The following is a 17,406-nucleotide window of genomic DNA, read 5'->3' as shown; positions in this document are numbered from 1 at the left end:
GAGCAGGGCTCTCCCCCACCTGGAAAAGGGGCAGCTCAGGAGCGTGTGAGGTCTGCAGGCTCGGGGCCACCTGAAGAAGAGAAATAGGAAATGGTCCTCTCCATGGGCTAGACCCATCCCAGAGCCCAGGCCTGACCCAGCGGGGGAAATCCCACCCTCTGGCTTACATAGAGCAGATCCACACTGTCTAGGGCCACTTTTAGGAGCAGAAAGGACACTTGTAAGTGAGAAGATGTCTGGGCTGTCCAAGCGTGTTGCTTCTCCAGCCCCTGGGTATTACAGACACACCAAAGTGAGCGGAGCCAGTGCGAACATCACTGAGATGCCCAGGGGCACGCAGAGCTCAGCACCATGGCCCTGCGCTGGCAGCCTGAGACGGGTGAGCTGAGATGAGCAGCTCCTCACCTTGCCCTGCTCAAGAACAGCCACCCCTCCAACGTGGCCAACGCTGCCCGCAGGAGCAGCACCCCGGGGCAGTGGCATGCACAGCCTGGTCCCCAAACTGTGGCTGCAAGGATGCACCCAGTCCCACGCTGCACCCTGAAGAACTTTTTGCCATGCAACCTTGCAGGATAGAGGAGCACCTTCCCCTTCTCCTGTAGCGTGGAGAAGCTCGTGTCCCCTTCCCTAGAGCTGCCGGCACGTCCCTTAGGTTTAACGGGGATTTCACTGTCTTTGGACACCAGGTGTGTCGGTGACACTTGCACTGTCCCCGTCAGTGGGTGCCTCTTCCCCATCAGTGCTGTGACCGCGTCCACGTTCCTCCTCCTGAATCCAGTGATGGTTCCCACCAGCCAGCGGTGCAGCTCCTGCAAATCACAGAGTGCTCCCGGTGACACCAGCATAGCCTTTGGGGCCGTGACCCTCAAATTTCTGCTGTAGCAGAGCACCTCAGAGCTTCCTACCATGTTTTAATGACTGATGACATCGTACCGTCTACGCACAGCCTTATATAGTCCTCCTGACACTTTGGATTTTATCCCTACATCATCCTTTTGATGGTTGGCGCTTTTCCAGCGAAGTAAAATTCTTTTGGAAAATGCTGGTCCCTGGAGCACCACATGTTTTGGTTTGTTTTTTCAGTATCTCAGGTTCAGTGAACTCTCGCTGGTGCCCGGGACGGGTCCCCAGGGCTCTGCCCGGCCTCTCTGCAGAGCATCCCGGGATGGGGGACCTGCTCCCAGCACCTCCACCTCCAAGCTGTGCGTTGGCTCCAACGGTGCTTGCGGGGCAGGGTGCTGGGTGCTGCTCAGGGTGCCCAGGACCACCAGCTCCTCCTCACAGGACAACCCCTAGCAGGTTTCTCATGTCTCTAATGGGGTCTGCAGGTAACCCCCCTCCACCTCCTGAGGGAGCTGCTTGGGGTGAGCCCAGTGGGATTTCCAGGGGGGCTCAGGGTGGGGAGGTCTCACTCCTGAAGAGCTGACAAATGGGTTTTTTGAACACATTTTTTCCCACGAACTCTAACATCTTGGGCTGTTTCAAGGCCACCTTCATATCCTGCCCCTGGCTTTTGCTGCAGAAGGGATGCTCCAATCCTTTATTTCTAACCTGGCTGCTGCTCCTCCCCTCCCCATCACCCCATTGCATTTGGGGTTACCTCATCCAGCCCCTTCCAGCATTCCGGAGCAGCAGAACATGACAGCCAGGATCGGTCTGCACTGCAAAGGAAAACCCCTTCCCACTGTGCCAGGGACATGCAACAGCCTTGCTTGGCCCCAGACGGTGACAGCCCCATGGGGCTCCCTGTCCCCCGGGGGACTCTGTAGCTCCCCCACCTCCCCAGGTACCCAGGTCCTGGAGAGGGGACAAGCAACGCTATCTCGGAGGGCTGGGAGCCAAAACAGCTGGAAAATGCAGCCAGGTTTTGCAAACTTCAGCACTTTCCCCTGCCAGAAGGGAGCCTGTCCCTGCCCCAGCTCTGCTGCCCAGGCAGGAGGGACCCCATTATTTTCACCTTGCCCTTCCCCTGCACTCACCCCAGCCCCGTGTCAGGAGCAGGCGGGATGCCCGAGGGCAGGTCCCGTGCAAGCAGGCACAGTCCCCGCGGGATCCAGGTGCCTCAGGCTCCCCCCAGGCCCAAGAAAGTCCCTCATCGCATAGTCGAATCAGCAAGGGAGGAGCTATGGGAAACTGAGGCAGGGGAAGCAGTTGTCCCCCGCCCTGCCTGCACATCCATTGCCTGCACCGCAGCGGGAGCCATGCACCGCAGCGGAAGCCATGCACCGCAGCGGGAGCCATGCACCGCAGCTGGAGCTATGCACCGCAGCTGGAGCCATGCACCGCAGCGGGAGCCATGCACCACAGCTGGAGCCATGCACCGCAGCGGGAGCCATGCACCGCAGCTGGAGCCATGCACCGCAGCGGGAGCCATGCACCGCAGCTGGAGCCATGCACCGCAGCGGGAGCCATGCACCGCAGCTGGAGCCATGCACCGCAGCGGGAGCCATGCACCGCAGCTGGAGCCATGCACTGCAGCTGCACCGAGCAAAGCACTGCTGCCCCGCTGCCGAGCCGGGCACGGACACCCCGACGGCGTGGCACCAGCGTGGGATGAAACATGAGTGGAGATGCAGAGAGGCGAATTTGGTGTCCATGCAAGCAGCCAGCTTGGAAACCAACCCAAAGGACTGGGGGTCCCACAACCCACCTTCTGCCTGACCACGCTGCCAGGGACCACAGAGCACAGTTTGCAAACCGCTGGTGCCCTCTAAAGGGAGAAGCGAAGGGAAAAATCTTCTGCTTTGGAAACAGCATGGATTTGGGGGGGGTCCTTCCACCAGCAGCACCACCCCAGCAGCCTGGACTCACCCCTGCGAGATGCCAGGGCTGCAGAGCAAAGGGACCTGATCATCAAAGCCCTGACGAGCACAAGAAAGCCACAGAAACCCTGAGAGAGGCTTTAAGGGTATAAACTTGAGGTGGTTTTAATTTGCTTCTCATTCTAGGGAGAGTTGTACAGCTCCAAATGGCCAAAAAACCTGTGCTTCATCAGGATTGTGTTATTCCCGATTGCCACCCCCGCTGCCGGGGCCAACCCATCTGCTGCGGCAGCCCCAAACCCCTGTGCGATGGGGGAAGCACCAGAAAACGGGGCTGTTTGCTGGATCTGTGCTGCTTGGGCAGAGGGAGAGGAGATGCACCCACCCTCCTGGGCTGATGGAGAGCAGATATCATGGGTGCAAGAGCTCCAGGGAGGGGGCACGGACTAAACACGCCAGTAATTCACCGTAATGCTGCGGCTGCAGTGGGGAAGGGCGTGCAAGGTGACGCTGCAGAAGGGCTTTCACCTTCCCCTGCCTTCAACATTTTCTATTGAAGACATTCAGAAACGTGGCAAGGATTGCACCCTTGGAAGGGCTGAGGTGCTCACATGCTGAAAACATCTCCATTTCTCTTTGCATTAAAGGGCAACTGGAACGGGGACACCAGAACTGGCTGTTCAAAATATCTCCTGGAAAGGCTGAGGTGTTGCCGGTGCCTTCATGAGAGTCCCCGGGAGGTGGAGGGAGAAGAAGTCAGGAAAGCTATTGAAGCTGCTCTTGCCTCCGTTACACTGGACACAATAATTGCCGGCGTGGTTTAAAGCTTGGAAAACCTTGCTTGCTTTAAAGCACGGGGGCTGAGCTGGACCTCCTGCCTCTGCCCCCTCTCCCAGCAGCTCTGAGAGGGGGTAGGAGATGGAACTCTGCCTGTAGTGGTGCAGAAAACCCTGATGTTCTCAGGAAGGCTTCTTTACCATGGGATTCTTTTGCATCTGTTTTCATTTGCTCTCCTGTACTCAACCCTGCAGGGTGTGTTCAGGCAACCCTCTTTTTCCTGCCTGCAGGTCAGTCCTGCCAGGCACCGAGCCTGCACCGTGCCCGCCGCACACCGCGGTTCTGCACTTGGGGACGTGCTAGGCAGCGACAAAGCACGTCCCAGGCTAAAAATAGACCCCGCGTTGGGTATTTGCGGTAAGATCACCTCCCCTGCCAGCTCCCTGCCAGGCAGCCCCTCCCGGGGAGGCGGTGACAGACGGGTCGTCTTCTGGGGACGTGGTTTGGTGACCCTGGGCTCCCTGTCTGCTGCCACCACGCTTCATGGACCAGGGAGAAGAGGGAGAGATTTCCCCACGATGGGGAACCACCTCGTAGGGGCTGGTGCTCGGACCGTGCCATGCATGAATTAAAGACCAGGGGTTTCTCTACCTGGCAGGGTGGCTGGAAGGATGAGTCCGTCTGGAAGTCTGGGCCAGAGCAAAGAAAATAAGAGAGATCTATTTGCAGCACCGGCTTTGATGTGCGGGGGAGCTCCAGGACGCTTCAAGGACAGGGTTACGGAGGTCCTCCAGCATCTGCGGGGAGGGGGCTGGTGATGCTGAGGGGCTCAGGCTGATGGTGAGGAACTGCAGAGGGGATGCACAGGAGTGTGAAAAGGCAATAAAAAGGCAAAAAAAGTCCCCACTTGGCATCTAAAACATTAGACTCCAAGTTGGCCACGGTCCAGAGCCACCAGCAAAGGAGGATTTGGGCTCGGCCACCCCCGGGTGGGAGCTGTGAGCTGGGGAGAGCAGGCAGGGGTGCTCCATGAACCCCAGCAGCCCCCACAAACCCACCAGAGAGTTCCTGGGAGGGGAGTGAGTGCCCAGATACCCACAGCCCCTCTCTGCCGCGCCGGCGGGTGGGCAGATGCCCAGTTCCCGCTCCTGCAGCACCCCTCCAGCTGCCTAAAAGCAATTTCAGGGTCAGATCCTGGACCTGCAAGGGGTGAACCCCCCCGGGACACCTTAGCAGCCATGTCAGGGTCAATACGCAAAGCCCTTCCAGGGAGGCAAAAGAGATCTGGTGGAAATGATGCCATTAATGTATTTTGTCTTATAGTTCAAGTAAATAGATGTCTCTTGGTGTTCGGCCTTTGCATCACTGGCACAAAGTGAGTTTCTTCCTTGTGGCTGCTGCACACATCCTCCCCCCCATAAATGCTGCGTGGCTGATCTGGGATAAGGAACAAGCCCTAAAAAGCACGCACAACTCTGTCTCACCATGAATGATGACCTGACAGAAGTTTAAAGGGATTTTAGTAATGCACTAAAATACATGAGGACTTTCTCTGGTGTGTTAAACCCGAGCTTTTGAAGTGCTGCAGTAGTTAGTCCCCATCAGCTTGCTCTAACTGGATGAAATGTGCTGGCTGGGGAGTGATGAGGAGATAAGTTTAAAAGGGTTATTTCACTTCAGCTGTCAGCGAGTGGGAGAAAAAAGTCAATAAAAAGCTACTAAAAAAACCATCTCTGGGTTTCCAAAAGAGCTGCTACAAAGAGCCCCTCATTGCTGGGGTACTTTTGTCTTTCGAATCAGGCGTGGGAATCAGACAGGAGGCTGGTTATGAGCCCGCCGAGTAGGAAAGAGCCCGGGGATGCTGGGGTGGAAGCGGGGCGAGGACGTGAGGCTGGTCCTGTCCCTGGCAAGGCAGTGGCACCGGGGCTGAGCTGGACCTCCTGCCTCTGCCCTCCCTCCCAGCAGCTCTGAGACGGGGTAGGAGATGGAACTCTGCCTGTAGTGGTGCAGAAGAGGGGTCAGGACCCCTTCTCCAGCCCCGTGGGCAAAGGACACCCAGGGAAATGCTCTTCAGAGGTAAGCAGATGTCTCTCAAACACGGGCACAGCTTGCAAGGCTGCTCGCTAGTGGCCCAAAGCCACCACGTCCCCTCATGGGTGGGTGGCAGATGGGGGCAGAGCCCCGGTCGTCACCATCAGTGACAGATTCTGTCTGTGCCCTGTCATGGTCACCCACTTGCAAAATCACAGGAGAAAATATGTCTTCTCAAATAAATTAAGCAGGCTAAGGCTGTGCGCTGCCCCTTGCCCGCCCTGGGACACTGTCCTACCAGCCCTGGCGTGGCTTAACCCATCCCAACCTGCTCTCCAGGGAGCACGAGCCCTCCCGGAGGAGGGAGGAATTAAGGTCCCCTTCCTCCCAGCAAAGCACACCCGCCCCAGACTCGTTGTCCTTGCAGTCAGTTGTCCTGAAAGTAGTTTTCTTCCACCAATTTCTCTGGTAGCTTTTTGAAACCATGTCAAATTTTGCTGTGCGCAGCATGCTGGGAAGGGGAGCCCTGTGCTTTAGAAGAATTTCCCCGTTGGGTTTGCTTTGAACCTGACACGTGGTAACCTCCCGTGGTCCTGCTCTGCTCTTGTATGGGATGGGGCAGTGGACAAGCACCCCTCCGACCGTCTGCCCTGTCCCCCCCGGCCTCTCTCTTCCAGGCTGATGGGCCCTGGCTTGCATGGCCGTTTCTTGCAGGGACACCACGTGGTCCTCCAACTGCTCCGATGCCCTTCCCTGGACTCTCTCCTGCTCCAGCATCTCACCCTCTCCTGCTCCCACATCTGGAGGCAGGACGGCCACGCCATGCACAGGCAGCAGGGAGGGCAAACCCCCTTTGGCTCCCAATACAGCCTGCTTTCCTCTCCACAATTTTCCTAATTATTCCTGTGGTCTGATTTGCTTTTTTGACCACTGCCAGCCACCCACCCGCTGTAAACCCATGGTCTGGCTGCCGGGTGGTACCGCCGGGCTGGGAGCCCCATAGATGATTTAGCAGCACCTTCCTGCAGCCAGCCCTTGTCTTTGTTACCCTGGATGATTTTGTGCCATCCACAGACTCATCACCTGGTCTGAGGTCACTGATGACGACGCTGAAGTCCGTGTGCTCTTCCCCACCATTGCAATGCTTCAGCAGTCGTCCCAGCCCAGGTGAGAGGGTCCTGGGTGACCCCCCACCGCCGCGAGCAGGGCTGGGATGGGGCAGAGCTGCCTTTCCACCCCGGCGGAGGCAGGGGCAGAGCGGGGGCATTTCGCCTGCCCGATGGTGACCCCGTCAAACCCAGCTAATCCCCTGCCTGTCACCCATCTCTCCTCAACCCATTGATCATCCCAAATGGCAGGAGGAGCTGCGTGGTGGGCAGCTGCCCCTTATCCACGACCAAAAAGCATCCCTGCCGCGGGCAGGTCCCCATGGCACGCAGAGCCCGAGACAGCAGGCAGCTCCCTCTCCTTTATTTTCCCGTTGTTCCTCTCCCGGCTGGGAACCCGGGTTTCCATTGAGGGCAGGTGGCTTAGGCTCTGTACGGGAAAAAGCTGTCTCGCATCTCTCTCTCCTGGGAGGTGACCCTCTTCCCCGAGGGGAAGGTCTGGTAGGTCCGCAGGTTCTCCGGTGACACTCGCAGCAAATGCCAGCGGGTCTTCGCGCTGAGCGGTGGGCTGGGGAGCAGCAGAGCACCAAGGATGGTTACAGAGGTGCAGGCAGCAGGTACAGAGGTGCAGGCAGGGGTTACAGAGGTGCAGGCAGGGCTCAGTCCAGGGGTGTGCTCCAAGGGCACTGGGGCACCTGCAGCCCTGGCACTGTTCACCCCAGCAGAGCTGCAGAAGCAGGCGAGGTTGCGGTGTTGTCCCCCCAAGAGGACTTCTTCAATCCGACCTTGCAACCCAATTCCCGAGCTCCCGCTGGCTCTGCCTGCCCCTGAGCCCCGCACGGGCACCCAAAGCCTTGCGGTCAGGGATTGCACAGGCACAGGTATCGCCCACTGCCAAGCGCAAGGAAAGGAAAGGCAGAATTGGGAGACCTTATCTTTGCCGTGTTCAGAGCTGATGCTGCAAGGCCACGCGGTGCACTCCTGGTGGCAAGCAGCCGTGACCTCCAGGCCACAAATATTAATGCAGAAGCAGCTCTGCATATTGGCATTGCCTGGATGGGTTCGGTCACACATCTGCGTGAGGAAGGACCCTGGGGGTGGGGAAGTGTTTGAAGGGATAGAGGGAAAATACAGATTACTTTCAAGGCCACCACCACTTGTGCCCCTTTGGGAACACGTTGCCTGTCCCTCCAGGAGCTGGTCAAAGTCAAATCGTTTCTGTAGGAATGGGTCAGGGAGCAGCGAGGTCCTCAGCAACAAGGAGCAGGGGTGCGTAGCAGCAAGTCAGGATCAGGATCAGGTCTGGAGATGGTGATCAGGGTCAGGCACAGCCCTAGGGCCACCCAGCAGTGAGGCAGGTCTAAGAACAAGCCCAGGTCCAGGTTGAAGTGTAGGAGGTCCAAGACCGGGCGCAGAGCCAGCTGTGGCACAGCTGCAAAGGCGGGGGCCGGTAGCAAATCTGCAGCTTAAAAACAGATCCCAAAGGAAGGGAGGCACCGGCCATCACCTCCAGCTTTGCTCACAACAGCTCTTATCAGCGCTGGGCTGACCTTGGCCGCTGCCAGCTAAACTCCTGGAAGGGGGATGCGCTCACAGCCCTGACAGCATCTGTTTTACTCCATCCACTTCCATCTGTCCTCCTCGTCCCACACATTTCTCCCCCCTGCCATGAGACCTGGCCTGGGTGAAGGACAACCTCTCCCCCTCCTGTTCATTTCTGATGGGCAGCGGAGGGTTGATAAGAAAGCGTTAGCCAGCCTAGATAGCCACAGCACACAGCAGGGGCAAAACGCTCCATGCCCATCAATTAACCACTCGTTTAAGCAGCTGCTCTGAGCTCCACACACAAAACTTTGCAGATTCACAGGCTTCCAGGGCTGGCCATAGCTCACAGCATCCCCCCGACTTCCCGTCTCGCAGCAAGGAGGGTCCAGCCGCCTCCTGGGCTGTGCGAGCAGAAGGGTCGCCCATGGGGCAAGGGCAGCATCCAGCCCCCCTGGTCGGTGTCTGCAGTGCTGTGGCTGGTCTGAGGCTCCCCCATGCAAGGAAGACATGGACATACTGCCGCAAGGGCCATCGAGATGGGCTGGAGCACATGGTGTGGACCCCCCCTGCAGTGCTGCGTCTGGGGTCCTCAGCACAGGACAGACAGGGACGTGTTGGAGCGGGTCCAGAGGAGGCCACCAAAACGATCAGGGGGTGGAACAGCTCTGCCATGAGGACAGGCTGAGAGAGTGGGGGTTGTTCAGCCTGGAGAAGAGAAGGCTCCGGGGAGACCTTGTTGCGGCCTTTCAGTGCTTAAAGGGGCTTATCAGAAAGGTGGGGACAGACTTTTTAGCAGGGCCTGTCGCGACAGGACAAGGGGGAAGGGTTTTAAACTGAAAGAGGGGAGATTCAGACCAGATAGAAGGAAGAAATTGTTTACGCTGAGGGTGGTGAAGCCCTGGCACAGGTTGCCCAGAGAGGTGGTAGATGCCCCATCCCTGGGAACATTCAAGGTCAGGTTGGACGGGGCTCTGAGCAACCTGATCTGGTTGGAGATGTCCCTGTTCATTGCAGGGGGGTTGGACTGGATGGGCTTTAAAAGTCCCTTCCCACCCAAACCATTCTGTGATTCAATAATTCTATGTGCAAGGAGAAGCACAGGCAAAGTGCTGGAGGAGGAGGGCAAAGGGGGATCTTCTTATTGTCTACAGCTACCTAAGGGCAGGTAGCAGAGAAGAGAGGATCTAGAGGAGGTAGGGATGTAGGAGGCTGCAGGATGCCCCTTGAACTTCGAGGTGCATGGTGATAGGATCAGTGATGGGCACAAGTTACAAGACAGGCAGATCCAGCCAGATATAAGGAAAATATCTGAAGATATTTTATCTGAAGCCCTCTGAAGATGACTGGAGGCTTTTTTCCCTGGATTTTACACTCCTGCTGAGCCACAGGAATATAGCAGTAGAGGGCACCCACGTATTTCTGCTGGCGGCTGGCTCCGGCTGCCTCCCACTGCAGCTCAGCTCCCAGCCCGGGGCTGGCAGTGCTGCAGCTGCATTTTCAGCCCATTGCAGGTCCAGTATAATCATCCCAGGAGGTCAGTGTTGTGATCAGAGCTCAAGGTAAGAGGGAATTTTGGATGCCAGTTACAACCTGCATAGGTTGAGAGCAATACACTGGCTCCTCTGGTCCTTGGAGGGCTGAGCAGGGTGCTGGGGGCTGTCATTGCCATGCGTGTCCATCCAGAAGGGTGGTGGGACACCATGCCAGGCTGTGCCACAGAGCATGCCAGCCAGTAACGCACAGCCCACGGCTGTGAAGTGAGACGGTCTCAATTGGTTTTGCACGTGCAAAGTCTCTCCAGGGGAGTTTAGCCTCGCTGCTCCCTGAACGTGGGCTGTGGGCTGTGCTACTCCGTGTCCCCACCAAGTCTTACTTTCCCTTTATTCTTGCTAAAACACATTTATCACTATTTCTTTCCATCCCCAACATACCCACTGTGCTTTCAGCGCTGGAGAGAAATATCCAGCCACTTAATCCGTGTTTCAGCAGTGCGATGTCTACTTCTGTCCACCTTTGTGCCCCGGAGATGCTGACGAGCTCCCTCACACGGTCCAACTGCAGCATCTGCCCTGACATTCCCAGGAGAAGCTCCCTGAACACCAGCAAGGTGTTTCAGGGCTGCCCAGCCCCTGTGCGTGCCGGGGCGGTGCTGGGGGCTCAGCTGCCGCAGCCTTTCAGCGAGGAGCTTAAACGGATCCTTCGAACATCACTCCTGCATCTGCACTTCAGCATGTGCATGCCAGGCTGCACGCATGGGACCCTGCAGTGTTTAAGTGCACGTATTCCCCTTGCTGCAGGACTGCCACGTGCAGAGCAGTAGCAAAGACCGGTGGAGCAGAAGCAAAGACCGACGGTTGGTATCTAACATAACCACAGCACTGCTCTGTCCCGGTCTGCAGCTCTGCCTGGGGGACTGCTAATGGGGGTGCTGGGCTGGACACCCTCGGGTGGGGCAACGAAGGGATTGAAGTTTGGGTGATAACAGATGTTTTGGTGAGTCGTCTGGGAGTATGAGCTGTTCTGACACCAGCAGTTTAGGGAGGACGTCTGTAAGGTCTCAGTGACCCTAATGTGGTTGTCAGTGTGGAAACCGTGAAGCTGAGCACAGCAAGGGATATAGCAAACAAAACCCACCCATGAGATGCACCGAGGGCTGGATGAGGAACAACGCCTACGTGCTGCCCTCCAGAATCGCTGCTCCAGTTTCTGACCCTCTGCTCCATCAGCCAGGGCAACAGGTCCAGGAGGGATGAGGAGCACCCAGGAGCTTCACTCCTGGATGTCTTTTTTTCATGAATGACTACATGAGCAATAACAAAAGGGCAATTTTTGCCTTTCAGTTTTTATGACCTCCTCCCCTCTCCAGGACCCCATGTTCTGGATGTAGCTGGTCAGCAGAGGACTGGATCCACCAGCTCAGAGGAGAGGAGCCCCACCACTGCCCATGCCCAGCCCAGCCTGGCTATGGGGAGGCAGGAGGTAGCTATGGGACGGGGTTGGGGTTCCCCCAGCAATTCATGGCCATGGTGACTTGGAGACCTCACCTGTTTGTGATGGCTTGGGTGGCCGGCAGGCAACCTGGGGGTGGCAGCCGGACCTTTGGCCAGCTCACATATTTGACTGCTAAAGTCATGCCTTTTTCAGTGGCCACTTTGGTATAATATTCAAGTAAAACAGTTGCAGCCCTCAGGTCTTCTCTGCCACGTTGGTGGTGGGAGAGGTCCCAGAGAGCAGCAGATCCTGTGGGGTGTCCCACAGCAACGAGGAGGGGAGGAGACGGGACACGGAGCCCCCAGGATGCTGCTCCAGTTTTTGTGAGGGCTTTGAAATAAATAAACATCCAGGATTTCAAACACACAGCCAGGAGGATGCTTGCTTTAAAAAAAAAAAAAACCTGGGATTTCTAAATTGGGAAAAAAGCCTCAAAGCCTGGCACACTGCCCACCTATTCTTTCCTTTCAGGTTAATCTGGTTTCTTCTGCTCTCGTTTTTCCAAGGACAGAAGGTTTGGATGAAGAAGAGAAGGAGGATCAGGTATGGAGCTGGCTCTCCCCCAGACCTCTCCGGTTTCATCCCACTAGTCCAAGCCCTGGGAATTGGGTGCCACCATGTCCTAGAGACTGTCCGCAGGGACATCGGTACTCACAGGTCGAGTGGATGAGGAGATCTCTCCTTTTCCTTGGAGGGCAGCACAAAGTAGGGAAGGAGGTACAGCATCCCGCTCTTGTCCCGGTAAAACTGGCGGTGCTGCTGGGCCAGCTGCGGATCAAAGCAAACGTCCAGATGTTTCGGTGGAGTTCAGTGCTCCAAGTCTTGTTTGCACCAGGATTTTGCAGAGGTTGCTATTGCAAAGCACATGGCAATCACCTCCCCCCTCTAACCGTGCAGAAACGCCGGTCACAGCCGTGCTCTGAGCTGCCCTGCCTCAGACACTTGGGCTGCTGCGCTAATTAATTTGGCAGCTTGGCTCGCGTTATTCTTGGTGCATCGCAAGGTGTTAGCAAGAAACGGGCCCTGCCGTGGCCGAGGGCGCTCCTGCAGCCAGGCGCTCCCGCTGCTTCTCAAATGCTGGGATATCTCAGGTGCCTGTGCACGCAGGTCTCTGCCCAGCGCTCTGCAGACACAGCCCGTTCCGTTCAACACCCCCACCTTGTGCCCTGCCCTCCGGCATGCCAGCCCGCGGAGACAGGAGCAGAGCTGGCTGCTGCAATGCAGCCCCGGCCGCCCACGTGCATTAAGCATGCACGTGCACTCCCCCATGCACATGCATGAGCGATGCCTGGCTTTAAACACCTCGAACCTTGTTTCGGTTTTGTGAGCACCCGAACACTCAAGCTGCCTGGAAGCAAATTTGGCTGCTGAGGTGGCATCCCTGCCTGCTGCCGGTGCATGGATTTTGGGCAGCGAGCCTCGCCGTGTGCAGGCAGCAGAGGAGGGGTCATCTCCAGCCCCCCGCAGCCAGTGGGACCCTGTGGCCACCCTGGCTCCCCTCCACGGTCCCCCATGTCCTCACCTGGTAAAATCTGCTCAGCTCCTGGGATCGGCCACCGTCCAGGCTGAAGCGGCTGTGCAGCGGGGTGCGTGGGCACGGGTCCTGGCCCTCTGCTTGGCATGCCGTCACGGTCTGGGGACGCTGGGGGTATCTCATGGTGGCGTTCCCACGGGTGTTTCTGAAGGAAAATGCTGGTTTGGGGATGTGCCTTCAATACTTGCATGGGAAATGTGGTCAGCAAGGGCCATGCTGGGGCTTTCCGGGAGCAGGGAGCTCCCTTCTCCTCCACAGCTCTGCAAAATGCCCAGGGGAGCCAGCACCCACCTCTCTGGGTTTAAATAATCCCACTTTAGCAAAAAACCCCACATTTGATGCACAACATTGCATCTGAGGATGAACTGCTGCTCAAGGGATCCTGGTGATGGAGGGAACGGTGCCTTTGTGACCCAGGACATGTTCAGTTTTCATTTTCTCTTTTAAGCAGCCTTCCTTGCATTTTAGAGGTGCCCCAGGCAGGGAGCTGCTGCCGGCAGAGCAGGGTGGCCATGCACCCGAGGAATGGGAACGGGGAGCAGCCGGTCCCTCTCCTGACAGAAAACCAGCAGGAAGAGGGAGAGTGAATGGGACCCCTCTATTCCAAGCGTGCAGACCCCCAGCACCCAGGAAAGGTCAGCGTGGCTCCTGGTGGCCTCCGCTCCCACAATCCGTGGGGTTTCAGGCTGAGGACGTGGTACCAAACTCAACTCATTCCTACCGGGCAGCTCGCAGAGGGCTGCGGGCTGGATGGGGAGAGGGGGAGATGCTGCAGAGCATCTCAGGGGACCAGTCTTCTGCTGGGACAGTCCCAGAGGCCCCATGGTGCTGCCTCCCATAAAGCAAGCAGAGGCCTCCCTCAGTCAGGGAATAGCCCCAGAGATGCCCCGTTTCCAAAACACGGGGCAGGGCTGGGATAGGGAATTCATCAGGACACGGCGCTGGCTGGCCCTGAGAGCAGGGGAGGGCTGCACAGAATCATTTCTGCCACTTCACCTGCCCCGCAAAGACATGATGTGGAGGTTCCCTTAGCTCTTTGCACGCTCAGAGATGAAAATCCAGTTATCGCTAATAATATGTGGTAAAAAAATAAACTGCATTCGTCCCTTCAGCCACCCTGGAGAGCTTGTAGGGCTCCCAGCGTGTTCCCAGAGCATGGAAATACAGCGTTATTCTCCCTCCAGCTTCTCCCAACGGCCGTGAGCAATCGGCTTCCTGCAAAGCCCGGTGTGCCGAGACACTGCTGCGTTTCACAGGAACCGGTGGAAACTGCTTCTTTTCACCAAGCAAACTCACCCAAGGCACATTGGAGTTAATTTTGCTGCAGTCGGAGATGCTCTGCCTATAACCTGAAACCAGCGTTTCAGCTGGTGCAGGAGACCTTGGCTGTGAGTGCAGAGCTCTATTATTCTGCAAAAGCCAGGAGAAGAAAAGGAATATCTAAGGGAAAAAGAAGGAAATATAGCCCTTGCCCCTTGCTGCCAGGGCAGAGAGAACAGAGCTGCCGAAGAAAGGAGATAACCGAAGGCGAAAATCAATGACGAAGTACTTAGCGCATCCCCTGTTCAATGAGACCCTGGGGCTTGCAGAGTCCTTGTGCCCCCTCCCCAGGGATGCTGCAGTTGGTTTTTGAGTCCATGTGGATGAAACCACTGCGCTGCTGCCTGCCCCCGCAGGGACTGGGCTTGGTGGCCCCAGCAGCCCCCTGTGCTGAGCCCAGTCCCTGCCCAGTCCCGCTGCAGGGACAGCACTAACAGCCAGCAGACACCCGGGCATGAGCACAAGTTCATTTGTCTGTTGGACACCAAGATCCCCATTAGCATTCTGGGACAAATACAGCACAAAAACACCAGCTTCCCGGGAAATTCCATTCTACGTGAGTTTTTCTGCCTGACCCAGCCCAGTTCCCATGGTGTAGCTTGAACTGGGAATGACGATTTGCACGCTACAAACTTTGCTCATATTTGAGCAAGATTCGGTACCAGGGTTTTGCTCATTTAAGGACCCAGATGATTTTTCACAGGAGAAGGTCGTTCAGCCAGACCTCTCTGTTAAACGGCTTCTGCTGGCCGTGGCCACTGGTGCAATAAGGACATCAGACCATCAGTGGCCCGATCCAGCCCAGCACCATCAGGCCACCGTTCTCTTCCCCTAATCCTCAGCACGTTTCAACACCTGCCTGTGACCGGAGACCCTCGCTCACCAACACACAGGACGAGAGAGCCATGCCAGCCCCTTCCCTCTGCTCGGCTCCGGTTTAACAACAGCCAAATAACGAGCATTTCTCCTGCCTGAGCCTCTTGAGGTGCAAAGGGGATGATGTGCAGCTGGTGACATAGCCCTGCGATTGCTGTTCACCTCCACCGGTATCAACGGGCCACAAATCCAAAGCAGAGCAGTAAATAAAGACATTTGATATGTAAGTACCCTGTTGCTGGCCACCCTCCACAGTGCTGGGAATATTTGTGTGAACAGGTACAGGTGCCAAAAACGCGGGATGCGATTTAAGGGTGCAAGCAGCCCTGCAGCCAGGCGGGTCCCCAGCCTGCAGCCCAGGGCAGGCGGAGCAGAGCCCAGCGCCCGTGCATCGGGCCCCGCAGCTCGGGGCGTTCGGGCGTTTCTCTCTGCAGCGTGGCTGCGGTTTGCTGTTTGCCGGAGCAGCTGAAGAAGAGGAAAGGAGAGAGATTTGGCAGCAAACCCACTTTGGGGTTAAAGCGGTGAGATGTGAACTGGGAGTGGGCTGTCAGCCAGAGCGCTGGATGGCTGAAAATGATGCTCTCAAAAGACCAGAGGAAGAATTCTATATGTATAAAAAAATAAAAAATATATATATCTCCTACAAATATAGCTCTGCCTGCAAGGGAGAAGCGGACTCCAGCAGCTCGGAGAGCAGCAGCGAGAGGGATGGATGCCAGCCACACACATAACTCCACCAGCACGGAGCCCGTGGGTGCGGGTGCACCTCCTGGGTGCACGGGACACACAGCCTGGGCACCCGAGCTGGCTTTACATCAGGGGAAAGCTGCCAGGGACAGGCATTGCCCAGCCAGGGCAAGGGCTGCCCGGGGCAAGGGCATCCCCTGGCAGTTTGGACCAGCCCTGGCTGCAGCACGAGTCTTTGCTTACACAAAACAAAAGGAGACATGAAAAAAAACAAGAGAAGGGGGAAGAAAATATGTGATGATGGGGTGCAGCTCGCTTGGGCAAGAGACGTTTGGGATCTACTGGGGAGAGGAAAAGCCCCCAGAGTCCTTCCAGGACCAGGCAGGTGTTCCAGCAGGGTGCCCTTGAGAAGCCTGCCTCTCTCAAAGGCTGCCTGCTTTATTCACTGCCCTGAGGAGCTGAGAGGAGGTGAGAAAATCCGCCGCTCTGACCCTCTGCAACCGCCGATAAAAACCACAACCCCTGACTCATGTAAAACAGCCCGAGGAAACACCAAGACATGAGGCTGCAAGGGTGGAGCAGTCAGGAGACGGAGCCCCTGCAGTGCCCAGCTCTTACAGCCCGTGTTAAACGCAGACTTATAATAGGAAGGGTGCAGGGTGCGTGGGGCAGGTGCAGGACCCGTGAAGGGTGCAGTGTCCATGGGGTGGGTGCAGGACTCGTGAAGGGTGCAGGGTGCGTGGGGCGGGTGCAGGATCTGTGAAGGGTGCAGTGTCCATGGGGCGGGTGCAGGACTCGTGAAGGGTGCAGGGTGCGTGGGGCGGGTGCAGGACCCATGAAGGGTGCAGTGTCCATGGGGTGGGTGCAGGACTCGTGAAGGGTGCAGTGTCCATGGGGTGGGTGCAGGACTCGTGAAGGGTGCAGTGTCCATGGGGTGGGTGCAGGACCCACGAAGGGTGCAGTGTCCATGGGGCAGGTGCAGGACCCGTGAAGGGTGCAGTGTCCATGGGGTGGGTGCAGGACTCGTGAAGGGTGCAGTGTCCATGGGGTGGGTGCAGGACTCGTGAAGGGTGCAGTGTCCATGGGGCAGGGTGCAGGACCCATGAAGGGTGCAGTGTCCATGGGGTGGGTGCAGGACCCACGAAGGGTGCAGTGTCCATGGGGTGGGTGCAGGACCCATGAAGGGTGCAGTGTCCATGGGGCGGGTGCAGGACCCACGAAGGGTGCAGTGTCCATGGGGCAGGTGCAGGACTCGTGAAGGGTGCAGTGTCCATGGGGTGGGTGCAGGACCCATGAAGGGTGCAGTGTCCATGGGGCGGGTGCGGGACCCACGAAGGGTGCAGTGTCCATGGGCAGGGTGCAGGATCTGTGAAGGGTGCAGTGTCCATGGGGCGGGTGCAGGACCCATGAAGGGTGCAGTGTCCATGGGGCGGGTGCAGGACCCATGAAGGGTGCAGGGTGCGTGGGGCAGGGTGCGGGGCCCCGAGGTGCAGGTCTGGCCGTGCTCAGCCCCTACCTGCTGCCAGCTGTGTCCGGGCTGTGGAGGGTCCCTGCGCTGCAGCTGCCCCCGGATCCGTCCTGTTTGTTTCTGCCCAGCCCAGCTGGGTCACAAACACCGTCACCAGGCAACGGTGGGAGCCCAGCACCCACCCTAGAAACCCCTGCACCCCCCCAGCACCCACTCTTGAACATCTCCTGCACCCACCGCCTGCACCCAGCCAGTCCTCACCGCTGCACCCACCCCAGCACCCTCTGCCTGCACCCATCCTGGCACCCT

At 57.6% G+C, this 17,406-nt stretch overlaps 1 protein-coding gene across 1 annotated transcript; it reads right to left on the bottom strand.

The window, feature by feature from the left end:
- Positions 1-7,099: 7,099 nt before the first annotated feature.
- Positions 7,100-12,869, bottom strand: CIMIP2C (ciliary microtubule inner protein 2C). Its single transcript, XM_075147969.1, has 3 exons — positions 12,735-12,869; positions 11,868-11,980; positions 7,100-7,244 (listed from the first exon to the last, which is right to left on the bottom strand). The coding sequence occupies exons 1-3, from the start codon at positions 12,867-12,869 to the stop codon at positions 7,100-7,102; spliced, it is 393 nt and encodes a 130-aa protein (XP_075004070.1).
- Between the last annotated feature and the right edge of the window lie 4,537 nt (positions 12,870-17,406).

Source organism: Calonectris borealis, chromosome 3 (assembly GCF_964195595.1).
Source record: "Calonectris borealis chromosome 3, bCalBor7.hap1.2, whole genome shotgun sequence".
Classification (NCBI taxonomy): Eukaryota; Metazoa; Chordata; class Aves; order Procellariiformes; family Procellariidae; genus Calonectris; species Calonectris borealis.
Note: the sequence above shows the minus strand (reverse complement) of the source record. Positions and strands in the feature narration are given on the sequence as shown.